Raw genomic sequence first — 17,494 nt, forward strand, 5'->3', positions numbered from 1 at the left:
TGTAAAATGATGTCTTCAATAATGATACAAATTATTTATAAATTTATTATGTAACATTAATTTATATTAATTTAATTTACAATTATGTTCTTCATGTAATGTTTATATTACTTTTCAATTTTATTTTTTGTGCACTTTCTAGTTCTTATTTTTAGGCGTTCTCAATGTTTTCATGTTGCACCAGTTTTTGTTAAATACTTTTAAGCCTAGTATGTATATAAAGACACACACACAGACATAGACACACTCATATATGTTTTATGCATGGCATGGCCAGATTTGATAGCCGATGCAATTGTTTTGGTCCCGCAATATCCCTGGTCTTGCCTATATTCCTATATATATCGTGTGATTTTGTAACTCGCTGCTTATTCACATTTTATAAACTAAACAGGGCGCACCGCGTATATATATATCTATATTATTTTAGATTCTATATGCATTATATGTATTTAATTGTACTGTCGTCTTTTGATTTCACAGGAATCCCAGTTCCGGTTCGTTAGTTATAAGTGAAACAGGATCTCTAGATCGCACGAAAAGCAGCGGCGAGAAGCGCAAAAAAGGCGCCCTCGATGATGGTCCACGCGTTTCGGATCGTGTCGAGGAGACGCGCGTCAATCCCAATTCGTTAATAGATGAGATTTTAAAGGACACAAAGTTAGATCAGTTGGGCGAATCCGCTGAGAGTGAGTACAACTTTATATCTAATAAATATCGAAATTAATAATACTCTCTCTCGTCAATTTAGCATCTGGCTTGCAGCTTTATATAGCGCGCGATGGTACCGCCTCGCTAGGCGGCCATGAGGTCAAGTCGAACGTGCGGGCGGGTGCCTTTAAGCAGGTGGTCATGCAGGATCGAAGATAGTAGCAGTTCAACGATTCTAGTGTGTGCGTTTCGTAAAATGTATTAGAAGACTAAAACAAAAACCCACAACAACAACAACAGCAGATTGAAATACAAGTATAGTGAAAAACAAAGGAGTTAAATGTAATGATTTAATTTTTACATGATATTTACTAGCAAGCTAAAAGTGAGAGTATATATATATATGTACAGCATATATATATAAACTATATATATAATTGTATGTCATGTCAAAAGTACACTACTATAAATGTAACTAGCTATATATATATATACATATATACCGTTATATGTAATATTGAATGTGTGTATTAAGCGTTATGTTAGACACAACAAATAAAATAACAGCCTAAGCATAACATCGTGTTAATTAGCAGCGCTCTCACTTATGTTAATTAACATTTTGTCGCTGCTGTTAGCGCTTCTGGGAGTGTTTTGGATACAAATATTTTGCATACAGAAACTTTATAATTTGTATTTGCACATTTTATTTATTTTTATTTTCTTGTTTAACCATTTTTAATTACGAACCTCCAACACACTTCCAAAGTCAGTAAAACAACAAAAATTAACACAAATTTTATTGTATATTGTGTGAAGAAGAGAAAAAACCAAAAACCAAATATAAAAAACTTTTCAAATTTTCCAATTAAACACTTAAATGCTTGCACCTTAAATGTAAATAGAAATTTAAAATTTAAAATTTAAAAAAGAGCTAATTCGAAATTTCAATAAAATACTTGCAACAATATTTAATTTATTGCTTCCAAAAAATAAATGATAAACAAAATAGGAAATACAAAAAAATCGAAGCTGTCATTGCAACAAAACGAAATGCAAATTTGCTTGCCACACACACATATATATAACGAAACATATATACAATTGAGAAGGAGTTGAAACTAAAAACAGAAAAATAGAGCCTTCCGCTATATATACATACAAATGCCATAATAAATGCTGCTTCCTCTTGAAAACTGCTAAAATATATTCAAAAAAATGAAAAAAAAAAAAAAAAAAAACAAAAATCAAATATATACGAAAATAGTAGACAAAATTCAGCCGAATTCAAGTTATAAAATTTATTTGCAGCAGTTGAAAATTCACATTTATATTTATGCACATTTTTTTAACAATTTAAACTTAAAAGTAAACTTTGCATTTTGCATTTGAAACAACAATTTCTGAAATGGAATTTGATTTTTTCTAAATTCGACTCGTAGCTAGCGAAGTAAACAATTTTTAATCAATTTCAATTCTCCGCAACTAAAAGAAAAGTAAGAAAAAAACGTTTATGTATAAAACAAAATACAAATACAATTTTGTGTTAATATATTATAATTAAAATATATTTAAAATTACAAATGAAACATAAAGAAAAACAAAATGCAATTAGTTGTTAGCTTAGCTCTTAGTTCATTCATGATGAGTGTGTAAAATTGCTTTAGTTATGTTTTTGATAATTTGTATAAAGTGAAGATATATAAGCCAGGTAGCTCGAGAGCTAGTTTTTTAAATTGTATATGATAAATAAAAGGGAAGAAACAAAAAACAAATAGACACAACGTTTATATGGTTGATTGTCAAGCTAGCCAAATATTGTTGGTAATATATAATACATATGGCTAAAAGCCGCAGTCATAAAACACTTTATTTCTTGACTCAAACTGAATAATTCAATTCCTTTGCCTTGTTTCAAATTCATTTTCTTATCAATGCACTTCATTTAGGATTTCAATTACATTTACAGATAAGCCCGCCAATAAATGCAGTCTATAGTCTAAAGATAATGGTCGACTAGCCATATTTATATGGCCAACGATATTTGGTTAGCCCAACTGACAAATTTTGTGAACATTTTTGAGCTGATCTTAGGCTAAAAACAAACGAGAAAAATTAAAAAAAAATACATTAAATAAAAATATGTGAAAAACAATTACCCCAATAAAGTAAAAATACAAAAAATAAACAAAAAATAGAAGTATTTACTTTCACAGCGGATCATAGATAAAGCGTAAAAAGGTGCCGCCTGCAGCAGTCAGCACAAAGGACTTCGCATCGAACTTCATTTCCGGCAGAGTTCGCGGACAGCACTCCACGCGATAGTTCTTTAGTATGTATAACAGGCCCACCTGTAGAAGAAACAGTTAAGGTTAGGTATGTCGATCAGAAATGAAGCTTGAATAAAACCCACCTTGATCTCCAACAGGCCCAGCAAGGTGCCCAGACAGCCACGTGGACCGGCGCCAAAGGGCAAATACGTCATGGGCTGATGTTGTGCGCGCTGCTCCGGCGCAAAACGTTCCGGATCGAACTTCAAAGGCTGCGGCCAGTACTGCAAAAGCAACCGCATTAAGTTATGCCTAAGCTCATTATTCATTGTTGCCTTCTCACCTGCTCATCCCGATGCAGTCCCAGCACAGAGATGTAGACAGGTGTGCCTGGCGGCAGACGCAAAGCTTTGCCTCCACTCCAACCGGACAAGTCATAGCCTGCCTTGGCATTGCAGCAGCGATCTAGAAAGGCAGTGGGCGGATACAAGCGCAACACCTCATCCACCACCTGCCGCAAATAGGGCAAGCCGCTGAGCGTCTCATAGTCCAATTGGCCAGACCCGCAGCCTAGCAGCGCAGCGCCCAACTCCCGCCTAAGACGCTGCTGTATGGCCGGCTGGCGGGCCAGCTCGTAGAGCGCGAATGTTATGGTCGAGGAGGAGGTATCGAAACCGGCCAGCAGCAGGAATGCCGCCTGGGCCACGAAAAAGTCACGACGATGCGCCACACTCTCAGGTGGTTGGGTGCGCTGCAACTGCAGGAATATGTCAATCAGATCGTGACGCTGTTCGCCACTGGCCGAGCGCTGCTCCATCACCCAGTTCATGGACTTTCGCATAAAGCGCTCGTACTCCTCCGAATAGAGATGCGTGCGCAGTTGACGCGAGCAGCGTGGAAAGAAGAACATGGTGAAGAGATGCAGCAGACGCTTCGGCCGCGGGTCATTCACCTCGATGCACATGCGTCGGAACTCTGCGTCCGGCTGCTGCAGGCAGTTCGCCTCCAGGCCGAATGCCAGCGAGGCAATGATGTCCGTGCTGAACAGCGCGCTCAACTGCTTGACCTCCAGCTCGAAGTGGTCCTCTGATGTTGCAGCCGCTTGCAGCTGCCTGGCCATGTGCTGCTCCAGCTGCTGGCCAATCTGCTGCAGCAGTCCAAACATATGACGCACTTTGCCAGCAGCAAAGAAGGGCGCAAAGATTTTATGCGTCTCACGCCACATTTCGTACTTGGAGAAGAACAAATTCTGGGAGCCCATCGTGTCGCCAATGGCATCGGTGGTCTCAAAGCGACTCGAGAACTGCGCAAAGTCCTCGACAAGAATGCGCTTGATTAGCGCCGGCTCACGCAGCAGCAGCGCATGATTGTGCAGCACATGTATGCCCACATAGGCCTGACCTTTGGCCTCGGGGCGCTCGTATAGCTCGCGAAACTGATCACCAAAGCAGCAGCAGCCACGCAACAGACGCCAAACATTGCCCACAAAGGGCGTGGCGGGTGTTTGAGGTACGCCCAAGCGCTGCCAGTGACCAAAGTGCCAGCGCTGCCAAAGCCAGGCAAGCAGCAGCAGCAACAACAGGCCAAAGATAAACATCTTGCAACAATCAAGAGTCAACTGAACTGGCAATCGGCTTGTGTGCAATATAAGTGCATTTGAAATGTAACTAGACTGAGAGAGAGAGAGAAAGAGAGCGATCAATAGATAACAGTTTGCAGTTTGTTACATTACCAATTTGCGCTGTTTCTCTCTCGCTCTCTGTGTTTCGCTCGGAACTGCCGACAAAAGTGTCGTATTCAATTTACATGGACTGAATGAAAATATGAATAAATTTATTATTACTTGTTAACCTTTTGTATAATTTTAATAATTCATCCAAATAAGTCTATGTTAGTTGAATGTAACAGAGAGAGCTTTTTAAAAGCTCGAGGCTGTGCTTTTGCTCTGTGCTTAAATTAAAAGACGCTTGGACTTTAATTAATTACAAGATCTTTGGACTTTAATTAAGAGGAGTTAAATGGCTTAGTAGAAGCTAGAGCTCTTCTGTTTTAGTTCAAGTGGACTTAAATCTGCACACTCGAGTACAGTCTGATTTTGAGAGTGAGAGCATTTGCCGAATCGACAATTGCGTGAGCGGAAGGTACAGGCATAGCTCTCTCTCTCTCTCTCTCTCTCTCTGCCTCTAGATAACATAGCTTGTAATCTACAATCCACACATACTTCGCTCTAGCTCCATTTATTTGTGTGCAATCATTGTTCAACTATTAAGAAAGTTCACTCAGCTAAAATTGCGTCTTGCTATATGCGCTCGCACTACTGAAATGGTTCCTGGCCGTGGTGGGAATGCGCGACTATGCGCTTTTGCAGCTACTCAGTACAAGCGCTCAGGTTCAGCTTAGCTTCCACTAAAAGCTCCGCTCCTGTGGATTCTGTATGTGCTTTTGCGCTTATGCAGTTCAACTAATGGCAAAGTACTCAGCTTAGCTTCCACTAGGGTACTTTACTCTGTATGATTCTGTATTATTCTGTATTATTATATATATAATATACAGTTTACCTCAGCTGTATTAAAAAACAAAACTGACCATTTTACATCGTAGAGCTCATCTTGGAATAATAAAGAAAAGACATTTTTGAAAAAATTGTAAAATCGTTTATTTTACACTTAAGTCATAGAATTGTAGGCACTACACGCTGCTTAGCTTAGCGCCAACTGCCGTTGCAGCTGAAGCTGCAGCTGCTTCTGGTTCTGCATCTACTGATTGCTGTTGTGGCATCCGTTGCATACACACACATATATATTTATATATATAATGAATCTGCCTCAGCATGAGGCAATTTGTACAATTTATAGCTGCTGACTGTGGAACGTAGCGGCTGCCAACGGGGCGAACATTTTGCATTGACATTGGATTTGTTGTAGCAATTGGGTTAAATTCATATCACGAGCAGCAACAACGGTTAGGAGCCATGCAGATTGGGATGCTGTCCGCTGGTGTTCTGCAGAGCCTTGGCCACTTCCTCCTGCAAGGTGCTGGGCGGCTCCGAAACAATATCCGTATGCATCGATAGGTACTTTAATTTGTTCGTAACAGCTGAAGTAAGAAATTGGAGTTACCAAAGTTGTTTGATGACCAACTGTTTAGGCATACTAACCAGGTCGCAGATCTATAAGCGAACAGTGTTGATCCACCCAGAGGAAAGCGGTGCGGCGCAGCTCATCCAAACTGGCGCTGGAAACGGTCGAGGTGTACGAGGCCAACAAGGGTTCCAGAATGAGACCCAGCTGCAAAACAAAAAAATTAGTTTTGTACATTAATATGAATATGGGTAATATATAATCTGTACTTAAAAATCCAACTTTGAAAATAAATATCTAATTAATTAGCTTAAAGAAGACTTTCAATTTAATACACGATTATGCAAAACCCAACTCAGTCTCTGATGCCCATCAGGAATACATATAACATACAAGATATATCCAACATATTTTGTGAAATATTGAAAATTTCATTTATCTGCAAAGCTGTCTCTAGATTTACTAATTTTTTCCTTCTCTATTTTTCCTCTTCTCTGGCAACTTACAATCCAAAATTTCCAATCGTTCATCGTATTGTAGCGTACATAGACCTCGTATAGCTGACGCACATGCTCTGTGCCCTGCCGTGTCACAGGCGCTCCATTCGCCGGCAGCACCGAGTGCAGATGCCTATAAAAGGAGAGTAATTCAATTAGCTGAGCCAAGTACTTGGTGTGAGACGACCTACATGAGGGAGTTGTTCAGTGCATCGCGCTCCATGCGTAACGCTTCGATTTTATCCTTGAGCACATTGCGCTCCTGCCGCAGCTGTTTGATGTGATCGGCGCCCTTTTGCAGCATCGCCGCTTTGCTTAGCTTGGCATTCGGGTTCTGTTGCAGCTGCGGGATGAGCGCGTGCAGCGTATCAAAACCATTTTTGATATTATAGCGACGCTTCTGCTCTGCATGAATGTGACCGGCGCGACGTTGCGTATCGCGTGGCTGATACTTCAGGCTGGTCGTCGGCGATAGCGGCGAGTCCTGCGAATCATGGAACGGCGAGTCCGGCGACAGGCTCAAGTTGCTGCCCAAATTGGGATTATTGCCCTGACCCCCAAAGCTGAGCATCTTCGCAATAGGCGGACTGTGCAACGAGGGTGCAGCTATCGACAGTGGCAACGATGCGGACTTCTTTGGTGAATGTTGTTGCGTTGGCACCGGCACTGAAAGCGGCGATGTTGCTGCATTGTTCACATAGAGCGGTTGCTGCTGTTGCTGCTGCTGCTGACTGTTGTTGCTATTGTTGTTGCTGTTGCTGTTGCTGTTGCTGACTATGGCATTGGGGGAAGAATTTGACTGTTGCGTTTTGCTGGCCACGGCTGCCTGCAGGCGTGTATCTGTTTATAGAAGAGAACAAAGAGTTTCAGTTTCGTTTCATAAAATAGAGAGAGAGAACATTGTCAACTAACTTGAGGTCAGCAGCTGGGCGAGGGTGCTGTTGAGCATTGGATCGCTGGTTGCCTGTTGCATCTGTTGTGTGATCAGCAAGTTGCTGGTGCTGCTGCTGGCGTGTCCGTTGTTGACGGGTGAGCCACCGCCGGCAGCAACAACTGTATGCTGTTGATGCATAGAATTGCTGCGCACACGGGATTTGCCCTTCACATGATACTTGGGCATGGCGAACTGTTGCTGTTGCTGTTGCTGTTGCTGCTGCTGCTGCTGCTGCTGATCGTGATGAATGAGCTTGGGCAGCGACACATTTAGTGGCAGACTATTGGAGCGATGCATCTCCTTGGGCAAGATGGTGGTTTGATTGGGCGTGGCCCAGGAGGCAACGCTGACAGCTGGTTGCTGTGGCAGCAGCAGACTCGATACAGTTTGTTGTTGCAGCTGCAAGTGCTGCTGTTGCTGCTGTTGCTGTGTGTTCGAGGCCTGTTGCTGGCGTGTCAGCTGCATGATCTGTTGCGGACTTAGGCTCAAAGGCAGCGACTGTTGCATCTGCAGCTGCTGCTGCTGTTGCTCCTGTTGCATGTAATTTTGTTGCTGCGGCTGTTGCTGCTGCGAGACTCGCGGCACGTTCAAAAACGTGCCCGTGGATGCGGACTTCTTAAACTGCGGATACGGCTTGTAGCTGATTGAGTTGTAGGCGCCGTCGTTCAGCAAAGACATAACATCAGTTTGATGTGGCTCCACCTTGACGCTAAGCTGCTGTTGCTGCTGTGTTGGCAACTGTTGCTGTTGCTGTTGCTGCGGATAACTATCTGCATAGGTACTTAAGAAACTTTGCGTGTTGTAAGCGTTTTGTTGCTGTTGCTGTGTGGGAAAGATCAAGCGCGGCTGTTGCTGCTGTTGCTGTTGCTGCAACAGTTGCTGTTGTTGCTCTTGGGATGTCTGAAACGGCTGCAATACAGCACCACCGCTCAAGTGCTGCTGCTGCTGTTGCTGCTGTTGATTCTTCTGCTGCTCGGCCAGCATCTGCTGATAGATGTTCGTCTGATGCAGCGTCGGCTGCGCCTTATCATAGTTGTGCGGCTCGCGTCGTATAAGACGCTGCGTATTCTTGGCAATGCGTCCATTGATGACGCTCTTGCTGGAGAAGCTGTCGTTGGGGGAGCAACGATTGCTGCTATCACTTCCGCCCATGGCGCCAAAATGCTTGGCCGCATGCAGACGCGTCGATTGGCCATCGTTGAGCAAATGTTGCTGCTGCGTATCGCTGACTGTCTGCTGTCGCGCCGACACAAACTGCTGCTCAATGTCGCCATAGGGCATGCTGCTAATGGGCGTATTCAGCTCCAGCATATTGGCATCCACTTGAGCATTGCCGCCACTGCTACCGGCCACCACCTCCATCATGTTGTCGCTGGTGTAGAGCGTGTGCGGAGCACCTACGATTGCCTGCAGGCAATAGTCGTCGTTCTTGAGCATCTCCGCATCGGTTCCCTCCTCGGGCACGGGTGGCAAGCGTGAGCCGGTTGTGGTGAGCAAATCTAGATGGACAAGACTTGTAATATCTATATAAAATATATATACAATTTCTATATACCTGAGAAGGTAATATCGATATCATCTAAATTCGGTTGCAACGGCCCCAGACTTGGCTGTATAAAATCCGCAATGCCTGCACCGCGTGCTGTAAGCAGTTGGTAAAATATAAAATTAGTTTCGAATACATTTATAGATCTATTATAATTAATGCTTACCGATCTCTCTAGAATCTGGAAATGGAAATGGTCCATTTATTGCCGAGAACAATGTATCCGTTGTCCAGTCGTCTGGCATTAAGTTTCTATCGTTCAGCGGAGACCATTCCAAAAAGTCCAATTCACTTTTCTGTAAAGAAAACAAGTTTAAGAAATTATTAAAAAGCTTCTGGCATAGTTTATTTATAAATATATAATATCTGTACAATACGGAAATATAACTGATCTTACAAAAATTATTTGAAAAACTTATTTGAATTTAATAACAAAAAAAAGTGCATATATTATTATTATTATTATTATTAGTTTGAATAAAAAAAAATTAGTATTAATTGGAGATAAAAAAAATAATTGGATATAAAATTAATAATTGTTTTTAATTAAAAAAAAAATGTTTTAATAAAATAAAAAAAAATTAAATTGTAAATATTTTTATTATAAATATTATTGTTTTAAATTATATAGATAGATAAAAAAAAATAATTGGATATAAAATTAGAAATTGTTTTTAATTTTAACAAATGTTTTTATTATAAATATTATTGTTTTATATTATATTTAAATTATATACTTAACTATATAATATTTAAATTCGAATGTTTAATTTAATATTTTATTTTAATTAAAAAAAAAATATAAATGTGTAAAAAAATTATACAAGAATAAAAAAATGTTTATTATCTCTGAATAAAAGTGTCAAAGAGAAATTAAAAAGTTATTTGATTAATTCCTATGGGTATCTGAGGATATTGAGCGACCATTTGGCCTTTGGTAAAAACTGTAATTAAACTCTTGCAATTAAATTTTAGTTTCATTTATAAATAAATTAAAAAATAGAGTTTATTTAAGCAAGTAACTAGCAGTAATTGCTCTCAGTTAACAAATTGTAGTTCGTCAAGCAACGCGAGTGCTGGAATCAATATTTCAAATTAAAATGCGACTCTTAAGGTTCCTGCATTATCAGCGCTATTTGGGCTTGAACAATCTGGACTATTCCGCAGTCTTAAGACGTTATATACTAAAAGGCAGCTGCATTTCATATATGCTGTATGTGCTCGTGCAATTCGTCCTGATCGCTTGCATTGCGGCCACGTTTATGCAGTGGTCGCTCAACTATCAGGAAACTGATTCGAAAACGGGCGACAATTTCGATCACTTGGTCATCTTGGCTGCATCGTTTACCCAATTGATGGCCAATGCTTGGATGCGCTTGCATCAACGAATGCAACTGCAGCTGCTGAACAGATTGGGCCATGTGGCCACGTCGCTGCGAGTTGTTAACTTGGAGAAGATACGAGCTCGTTGGCTCTACTATCTGTGGCTCATCATTTGCTTTTACTATGCCTTGGATATTGTTCTATTTGTGATATTCGATATGAACTTAAAGCTGGATCATTTGATCTTTCTGCTGGGCTTCTATGTGCGCCTCGTCTGTGCAAACTTCATCATCATCTGCTACAGCTCACTCGTGTATCTCGTGAAGCATCTGTTTCGTGTCCAGGCAGCCCAGCTGCAACGTCAACTGCGCAGCAGGCGCATATGCCTCAGGGACATAGCCAACAATTTGCAGCTGAACGATGAACTGCTGCTCTTGTGCCAGGACGAGTTGGTGAATGTCTTTGGAGGCGCTCTAATTCTACCCTATCTATATGGCACACTCGATGCCATTGAGGTTTGCTATCTGGCATTGCCTATGGATGGCTTTTCCTACATGGAAATGCTGCTGCTGCTCAGGTGGATGATACCAATTTGCATATTCTTGAGCATGCCAATGATAATCAACGATTTGGCTGATGAGGTAAGTGCGCGATAAGACTATTTACGAGTTGTCAAAAATAATATGGATGAACATTGAATGATGACTAAAAAATACCCTAGGTCTATTGAATATAGATGGAAACTTAAGGAATAGATAGGACTGAGCTTAAGGCTGAACATATATCTTTATATCTTTATATGTTAAAGACCTCTAAAAGCAAATATAACTTAACTATATCTCTCTTTATTACGAGAGTATATATTTCGAAAACATAGTTGAGTTCCTCTAGATTTTATATCAAACCTAGATCATTTTACTTTTTACATTATCAACTCAATCAAGCTCTTTAAGCATTATTAGAATTCTGCTGTAGATAAACACAAAACACTATTCAAATAGGCGCCCCAAGCACTCCAATTAAGCAGCAATTAAGTAGATATTTTAGCGATTTCGTAATGTTTCTGTTTAGACAATTCCCAAAACTCATCCAGAAATTTAGTTGAACGCATGACGACCTAAGGCACGACACGCACAAGTTTCCGGGTTCAGCATGTCAAGGTTTAAACGTAGTGGAAAACTTTTTCCTTTTATACATTATCAACGTTTCATGGGCCTAAGCGACATTGATTACTCCAGTGACTTGGAGTGCTACGTGATCAATGGAAACTGGCGTTCCCATGGCATTCAGCTCGTTATACAGATTATTTTTGTTGCGTGTTTTTACGGTGCGGTTTCTGGAAGATATGTGAATTTGCCATCAGAGTCGGGCAACGATTTTCATCACATCTATATACTATTGGCTCCGATAACTCAGATATTGGTTAATGTTTGGCTACGTGTGACACAGGATACGCAACTGATACTCCTTGAGAGGTTAACCAATTGGACCAGGGCTTTAGAAGTGAATACCTTCGATTTGACACGTCCTAAGTGGTATTTCCGCATCTGGGTGGCCATTAGCGTTCTCTATGCCTGCGATATTGTCTTTGCGCGCTTCTACTTTAATGTTAATCATAGTTTTGGCTACTACCTCGCCATGTCGGGCTACATTGTGCTGCTCGTGCGCACCAACTATATCATTCTGTGCTACACATCCTTGGTTTACCTGGTAATGATTCTGCTGCAGCAGCAGGCACATCAGCTGCAGTCTGAACCGCCCATTACTGTGGCTAGACTAGCCCAGAGCTTGGCCATTCACGATAAACTCTTCCTACTGTGTCATGAGCAAATTGTTCATGTTTATGGCGGCTCTTTGGGATTCCTATTTCTCTATACTGTACTGGACGCTATATGCACGTGCTACTTAGCCTCATTGGAGGAACGTTTTTCCTTCGTCGAAGTCCTGTTCGTGCTCTGCTGGATCGTGCCAATATTCGTGTCTCTGATCATACCTCTGACAGTCAACCATCTGACTAAGCAGGTGAGTGGGTAGACTAAGCTTTAAGTTGTCTCTTAGCATTAACTCAACTTGAATTCTATAAGGAAACATGAAACGTTATTCTCAGTCGTATTTTTATCTATATCTCTATATGTCTAAGGCTCTATGTCTCTGTGTAACTAAGTTTTAATGCTTCTGGTTCTCTGAGTGTCTCTCTCTATCAATCTTTCTGTCTTTCAATCTTTGCCTTTCTCTCTATCCCTCTCACTAACTCTATCTCTATCTCTATCTCTATCTCTATCTCTATCTCTATCTCTATCTCTATCTCTATCTCTATCTCTATCTCTATCTCTATCTCTATCTCTATCTCTATCTCTATCTCTATCTCTATCTCTATCTCTATCTCTATCTCTATCTCTATCTCTATCTCTATCTCTATCTCTATCTCTATCTCTATCTCTATCTCTATCTCTATCTCTATCTCTATCTCTATCTCTATCTCTATCTCTATCTCTATCTCTATCTCTATCTCTATCTCTATCTCTATCTCTATCTCTATCTCTATCTCTATCTCTATCTCTATCTCTATCTCTATCTCTATCTCTATCTCTATCTCTATCTCTATCTCTATCTCTATCTCTATCTCTATCTCTATCTCTATCTCTATCTCTATCTCTATCTCTATCTCTATCTCTATCTCTATCTCTATCTCTATCTCTATCTCTATCTCTATCTCTATCTCTATCTCTATCTCTATCTCTATCTCTATCTCTATCTCTATCTCTATCTCTATCTCTATCTCTATCTCTATCTCTATCTCTATCTCTATCTCTATCTCTATCTCTATCTCTATCTCTATCTCTATCTCTATCTCTATCTCTATCTCTATCTCTATCTCTATCTCTATCTCTATCTCTATCTCTATCTCTATCTCTATCTCTATCTCTATCTCTATCTCTATCTATCTCTATCTCTATCTCTCTCTATCTATCTATCTCTATCTCTATCTCTATCTCTATCTCTATCTCTATCTCTATCTCTATCTCTATCTCTATCTCTATCTCTATCTCTATCTCTATCTCTATCTCTATCTCTATCTCTATCTCTATCTCTATCTCTATCTCTATCTCTATCTCTATCTCTATATCTATCTCTATCTCTATCTTTATGTCTATTTTAATCTCTCTGACAGCCAAATTCCATCTCTATTAGTGCTCATTCTCTCTCCACAATTTCCCAGTAATGCAAATAGGTAACTTGGCAAATGGTTGCAGATTATCCTGAATTTCAATTAATTAAATTACCAATAGAACTTAAGTCTAATGGTTTGCAGGTAATAAGTATGGCATTCAGTTATTCAATCGACTTCTGAGCGGTCGCTGGTGTAATCTAAGAGTCTAAGCAGAATGTCCGGCAAGCCAGAGCAAGGAAGGCTCTTAACTTTAATTTACTATCAACGGTATTTGGGACTAACCGATATTGAATACAATAGCATTGACAATTGCTATGTGATCAATGGAAATTGGTGGACCTTTGGCATGCAGGTCTTGATGCTAGCAATTCTAATCATTGGCACTTGTTGTACTTGGAATGCCAATGGCTATCTGTACATGGACATGCGTTCGAGAGCTGGCAATGTATTCTACTACTTGGTCGTCCTGGCTACTCCTATTTTACAGTTGCTCGTGCAAGTCTGGCTGCGTTGTCAGCAAGATTCGCAGTGCGACCTACTCAAGATGTTGAATGACTTATCGAGTCGACTAAATGTTGATACAGTGAAGTTATCCTTGCCACGTTGGCTGTGTCGCCTTTGGATTGCCATTAACTTTTACTATGTGGGCACTTCAATATGTTTTTCAAAATGCCATTACTTCACATTCGGATATTTAATTGCTATAGTCGGCTTCCATGTGCATATCATTCGCACCAACTACATCATCACGCTGTACACATCATTAGTGTATGGGACGTTGGTTCTGCTGAAGGAGCAGGCAAGTCAATTGCATATTATAGAGAGCGGAATTCTTATATCTATGGAGCAATTGGCCAGCAATTTGTGCATTCACGATGAACTGCTCTTGCTATGCCACGAGCAAATGGTCGAAGTATTTGGCGGCACTTTTGTGTTTATTGTATTCTACTTTCTGTTGGATTCTACGTGCATTTGTTATATGTCCACATTGGAGGAGCTTTTCGCAGGCACGGAAGTCGGTTTCTTATTAAACTGGTTTCTACCACTATGTTTATATTTCAGCCTGCCGCTGCTAATCAACAACCTGGCCACACAGGTGAGTGATATGAGCTGAGCTCCAAAAATATAAATAAAAAAATTTTGAAATATTTGGTATCGTTTAGTATAGTTTAAGACAGCTTGGATTACACAAACTATGATCTACCTAGTTACAGAAATATATATATATATATTTGACGGTTAAGCAAGTGTTGACTTTTGGGTAATTGCAATGTAAAAGATAAATTCCATTTTAATTCTGTTTGAAATACATATTAGCAGTCAGGCTACATCAAGCTGAGATCAGAGAGTTTTCATCCCTATCAATGCTGATCATTCAGCAAGCATCGGCTTTACTGGAAAGCATAGCTAAGTAAAGTTAGCCAAGCTTTTAAAAGTGAGCTAATTCAACTTAAAAGGCTTTAATGTTTATGGCTGGGCCTGCAATCTGGCACGCTCATACAGCTTTCTATACTCTATAGCTGATATATTACAACGTTTATATATGCAATTTCTATATAATATATTGTGCTGCCTAAGGGAACGATTTTCATTTGAGAAAGTGCTTATTATCTTTAGTTGGCTGCTTATCAATAAACTGACTAAGCAGTTGAGTTATGAGTTCCACTTTGACTTTGCATTTTTAATGACAACAATTAGCACTAATTGAAATTAAGGATTATTCAAAAGATATATACGTATATATGCTTCAGTTAAGCTGACAACGTTTGCCAAAATACAAGTGCTTTGAAAATGTTCTTCAAATCGCAAAATCGCAAACTTTCAAGTTTTATACATTATCAACGCTATCTGGGATTGAATAACATTGACTACTCGAAGCAGCTTAATGGCTATTCAATCCGAACCGATTGCTCCACTTATGCAGCTCTGCTCTTGCTACTGACTATCGTATGCGCCACTCTCTATGGAATTATTAGCGGAGTGTGTGTTTCTAATGAGGAGATGATTTCCAGTGCAGTTCAATTTTATTATTATCTATTTATCTTCACGGCGCCAGTTTTACAAATTTTATTCACTATTTTGCTGCGCATACGAGAACAAAGTCAGTTGAAGCTGCTACAGGGAATGTCTTGGTGGAGCCAACGTTTGCTTTTGGATACACAGAAATTGTCACGGCCCCGTTGGCTGTTCCGCCTCTGGCTATGCACCAGCTTGCTCTACTCTCTGCATATGACCATTTTTGCAGCGGCATTCTGGCACACCTGTCCACAGCTTGACGTGGTTATCTATTATGTCTGCTCTATTCTGGACATCGTGCGCACCTTCTTTATCATCATTTGCTATACGTCCTTGACGAGTGTTATGTCAAGCCTGCTGCAAGCACATGCTGAGCAGCTGATGCGGGAGGAGTCTCTGCATCTATTCCCAGAGCAGTTGGCCAACCATTTGAGCATTCATGATGAGCTCTTGTTGTTATGTCAAGAGGAGCTTGTTGACGCCTTTGGCATCGCCATGCTGCTGAGTATCCTACATCTATGCCAGAACTGCGTTTACATCAGTTACTTGGCTACATTGGAGAGTCGCTTCTCATATGTGGAAGTCGTGGTTATTCTTTATTGCATGGCCCTAAATATATTGTATATATACCTGCCGTTAACAATGAACCATGTGGGCAATCAGGTGAGTCGATCTCTACAACTTTATAAATTTTTATTTGATATCGATTAGCGAAGGGCTGGAAACTATTACTGAAGACCAGTCGAGCATTGCATAGGTTTTCTCATTCAATAGTCATTTCCTTTGAACTAGAGGGTATATTATAGTCGGCAAATTTAACAACTTTACTTAAGCAAAGTGTTTTTTTAATTACAGGGTATATTTTCTTCGAGTAGAAGGCATATGATTAGACTATAATCTGACAGTCATATCATATCGATATCATAATATGTGTATCAAAGTTTTTTTAATTACAGGGTATATTATAATTAGTATATTGAGCACTTTTTATAGTAACTGAAATTCAGGGATCTATCTATCTATCTTTGGCAGATCATAACACACATAAATATCAAAGTTTCTTATGAACTACAGGGTATATTATAGTCGAGTATCTATATTGAACAATGCCTATGTACTTTACTATGTACTGAAATTCATGAATCTATCCGTAGCATATGATAATATACACATATATCTAAATTGCTATTGAACTACAGGGTATACTACAGTCGAATGGCGATATTAAATAACGCCTTTGTAAGGGACTTTAATTTTATATTAATTAAAATTAAAAGATCTAACTTTAGGTTATCAAAATATACAAAGTTTCTTTTTTTATAGGGTATACAACAGTCGACTTTTATACTAACTTTGTATACTTAACCCAAATACTTGTTTCCATCTATCGCATATCATAATTTACACAAGGCGCATAACAATCATATAAGAGGATATATTATTTCAATTACAGGGTATATTACATTCCAGTTTACTCGACTAGACAACAATTAGATAATCAGCAGTCGTTATAGTAGACAAATGAGAGTCATATTAGCGTATATTCCTTTCAATTGCCAATATGGCAACTTGCTCATATTGCCATTAATTGTAATTAAAAGATCTAACTATAGATATAATAATATCCTATTACTTCACTGCATTAGAAATTTCAATACATTCAGTTATTCCCAAAGCCTTTACTAAGACGCAAGTGTTTTGAAAATGTTCCTAAAATCGAAGGACAGAAAACTGCTGGGTTTCCTACGTTATCAACGTTACTTCGGCTTGAACGATATAGACTACTCGAAGCAGCTTCAGCGCTATATCGTACACTTCGATTGCTATTCGGGTTTAAGTCAGCTATTGGTGCTGCTCATTGTGTGTGGCTCTTTGCATGGCACTCTGACTGGGCAGTGTGTTTACAATCCGGAAATGATATCCAAGCCCGTCAAAGCATTCTACTATCTACACCTATTGATGCCACCGATTATACAGATATTGCTCAACATATGCCTGCGTTCCC

At 39.8% G+C, this 17,494-nt stretch overlaps 3 protein-coding genes across 21 annotated transcripts in view; 1 reads left to right on the forward strand and 2 right to left on the reverse strand.

Annotated features, from left to right (window-relative positions):
- Positions 1-953, forward strand: part of LOC111594280 (protein FAM102B) — a 58,220-nt gene extending 57,267 nt beyond the window's left edge. For 12 of the 15 annotated variants that reach the window (XM_030225176.1, XM_030225178.1, XM_030225177.1 and 9 more), the window contains 2 exons: positions 484-689; positions 752-953. In XM_030225176.1, the coding sequence (XP_030081036.1) occupies positions 484-689; positions 752-870 (325 nt within the window). In that variant the 3' untranslated portion in view covers positions 871-953. The remainder of the gene's footprint in view (positions 1-483; positions 690-751) is intronic. The other 3 variants (XM_023307517.2, XM_023307519.2, XM_023307521.2) reach the window with 1 other exon arrangement.
- Positions 954-2,861: 1,908 nt separating this feature from the next.
- Positions 2,862-4,628, reverse strand: LOC111594279 (probable cytochrome P450 6t1). The gene is made up of 3 exons (XM_023307510.2): positions 3,265-4,628; positions 3,065-3,205; positions 2,862-3,002 (listed from the first exon to the last, which is right to left on the reverse strand). The coding sequence occupies exons 1-3, from the start codon at positions 4,516-4,518 to the stop codon at positions 2,862-2,864; spliced, it is 1,536 nt and encodes a 511-aa protein (XP_023163278.2). The 5' UTR covers positions 4,519-4,628.
- A 933-nt stretch (positions 4,629-5,561) lies between these two features.
- The window catches only part of LOC111594284 (protein WBSCR14 homolog), a 36,105-nt gene continuing 24,172 nt past the window's right edge, over positions 5,562-17,494 (reverse strand). For all 5 annotated transcript variants that reach the window (XM_023307525.2, XM_023307523.2, XM_030225182.1 and 2 more), the window contains 7 exons: positions 9,145-9,274; positions 8,988-9,074; positions 7,411-8,931; positions 6,690-7,338; positions 6,508-6,631; positions 6,079-6,208; positions 5,562-6,017 (listed from right to left, as the gene is read on the reverse strand). In XM_023307525.2, the coding sequence (XP_023163293.2) occupies positions 5,884-6,017; positions 6,079-6,208; positions 6,508-6,631; positions 6,690-7,338; positions 7,411-8,931; positions 8,988-9,074; positions 9,145-9,274 (2,775 nt within the window). In that variant the 3' untranslated portion in view covers positions 5,562-5,883. The remainder of the gene's footprint in view (positions 6,018-6,078; positions 6,209-6,507; positions 6,632-6,689; positions 7,339-7,410; positions 8,932-8,987; positions 9,075-9,144; positions 9,275-17,494) is intronic.

The sequence above is a fragment of the Drosophila hydei genome, unplaced genomic scaffold (assembly GCF_003285905.1).
Source record: "Drosophila hydei strain 15085-1641.00,03,60 unplaced genomic scaffold, DhydRS2 tig00008124-arrow-arrow-pilon, whole genome shotgun sequence".
Lineage (NCBI taxonomy): Eukaryota > Metazoa > Arthropoda > Insecta > Diptera > Drosophilidae > Drosophila > Drosophila hydei.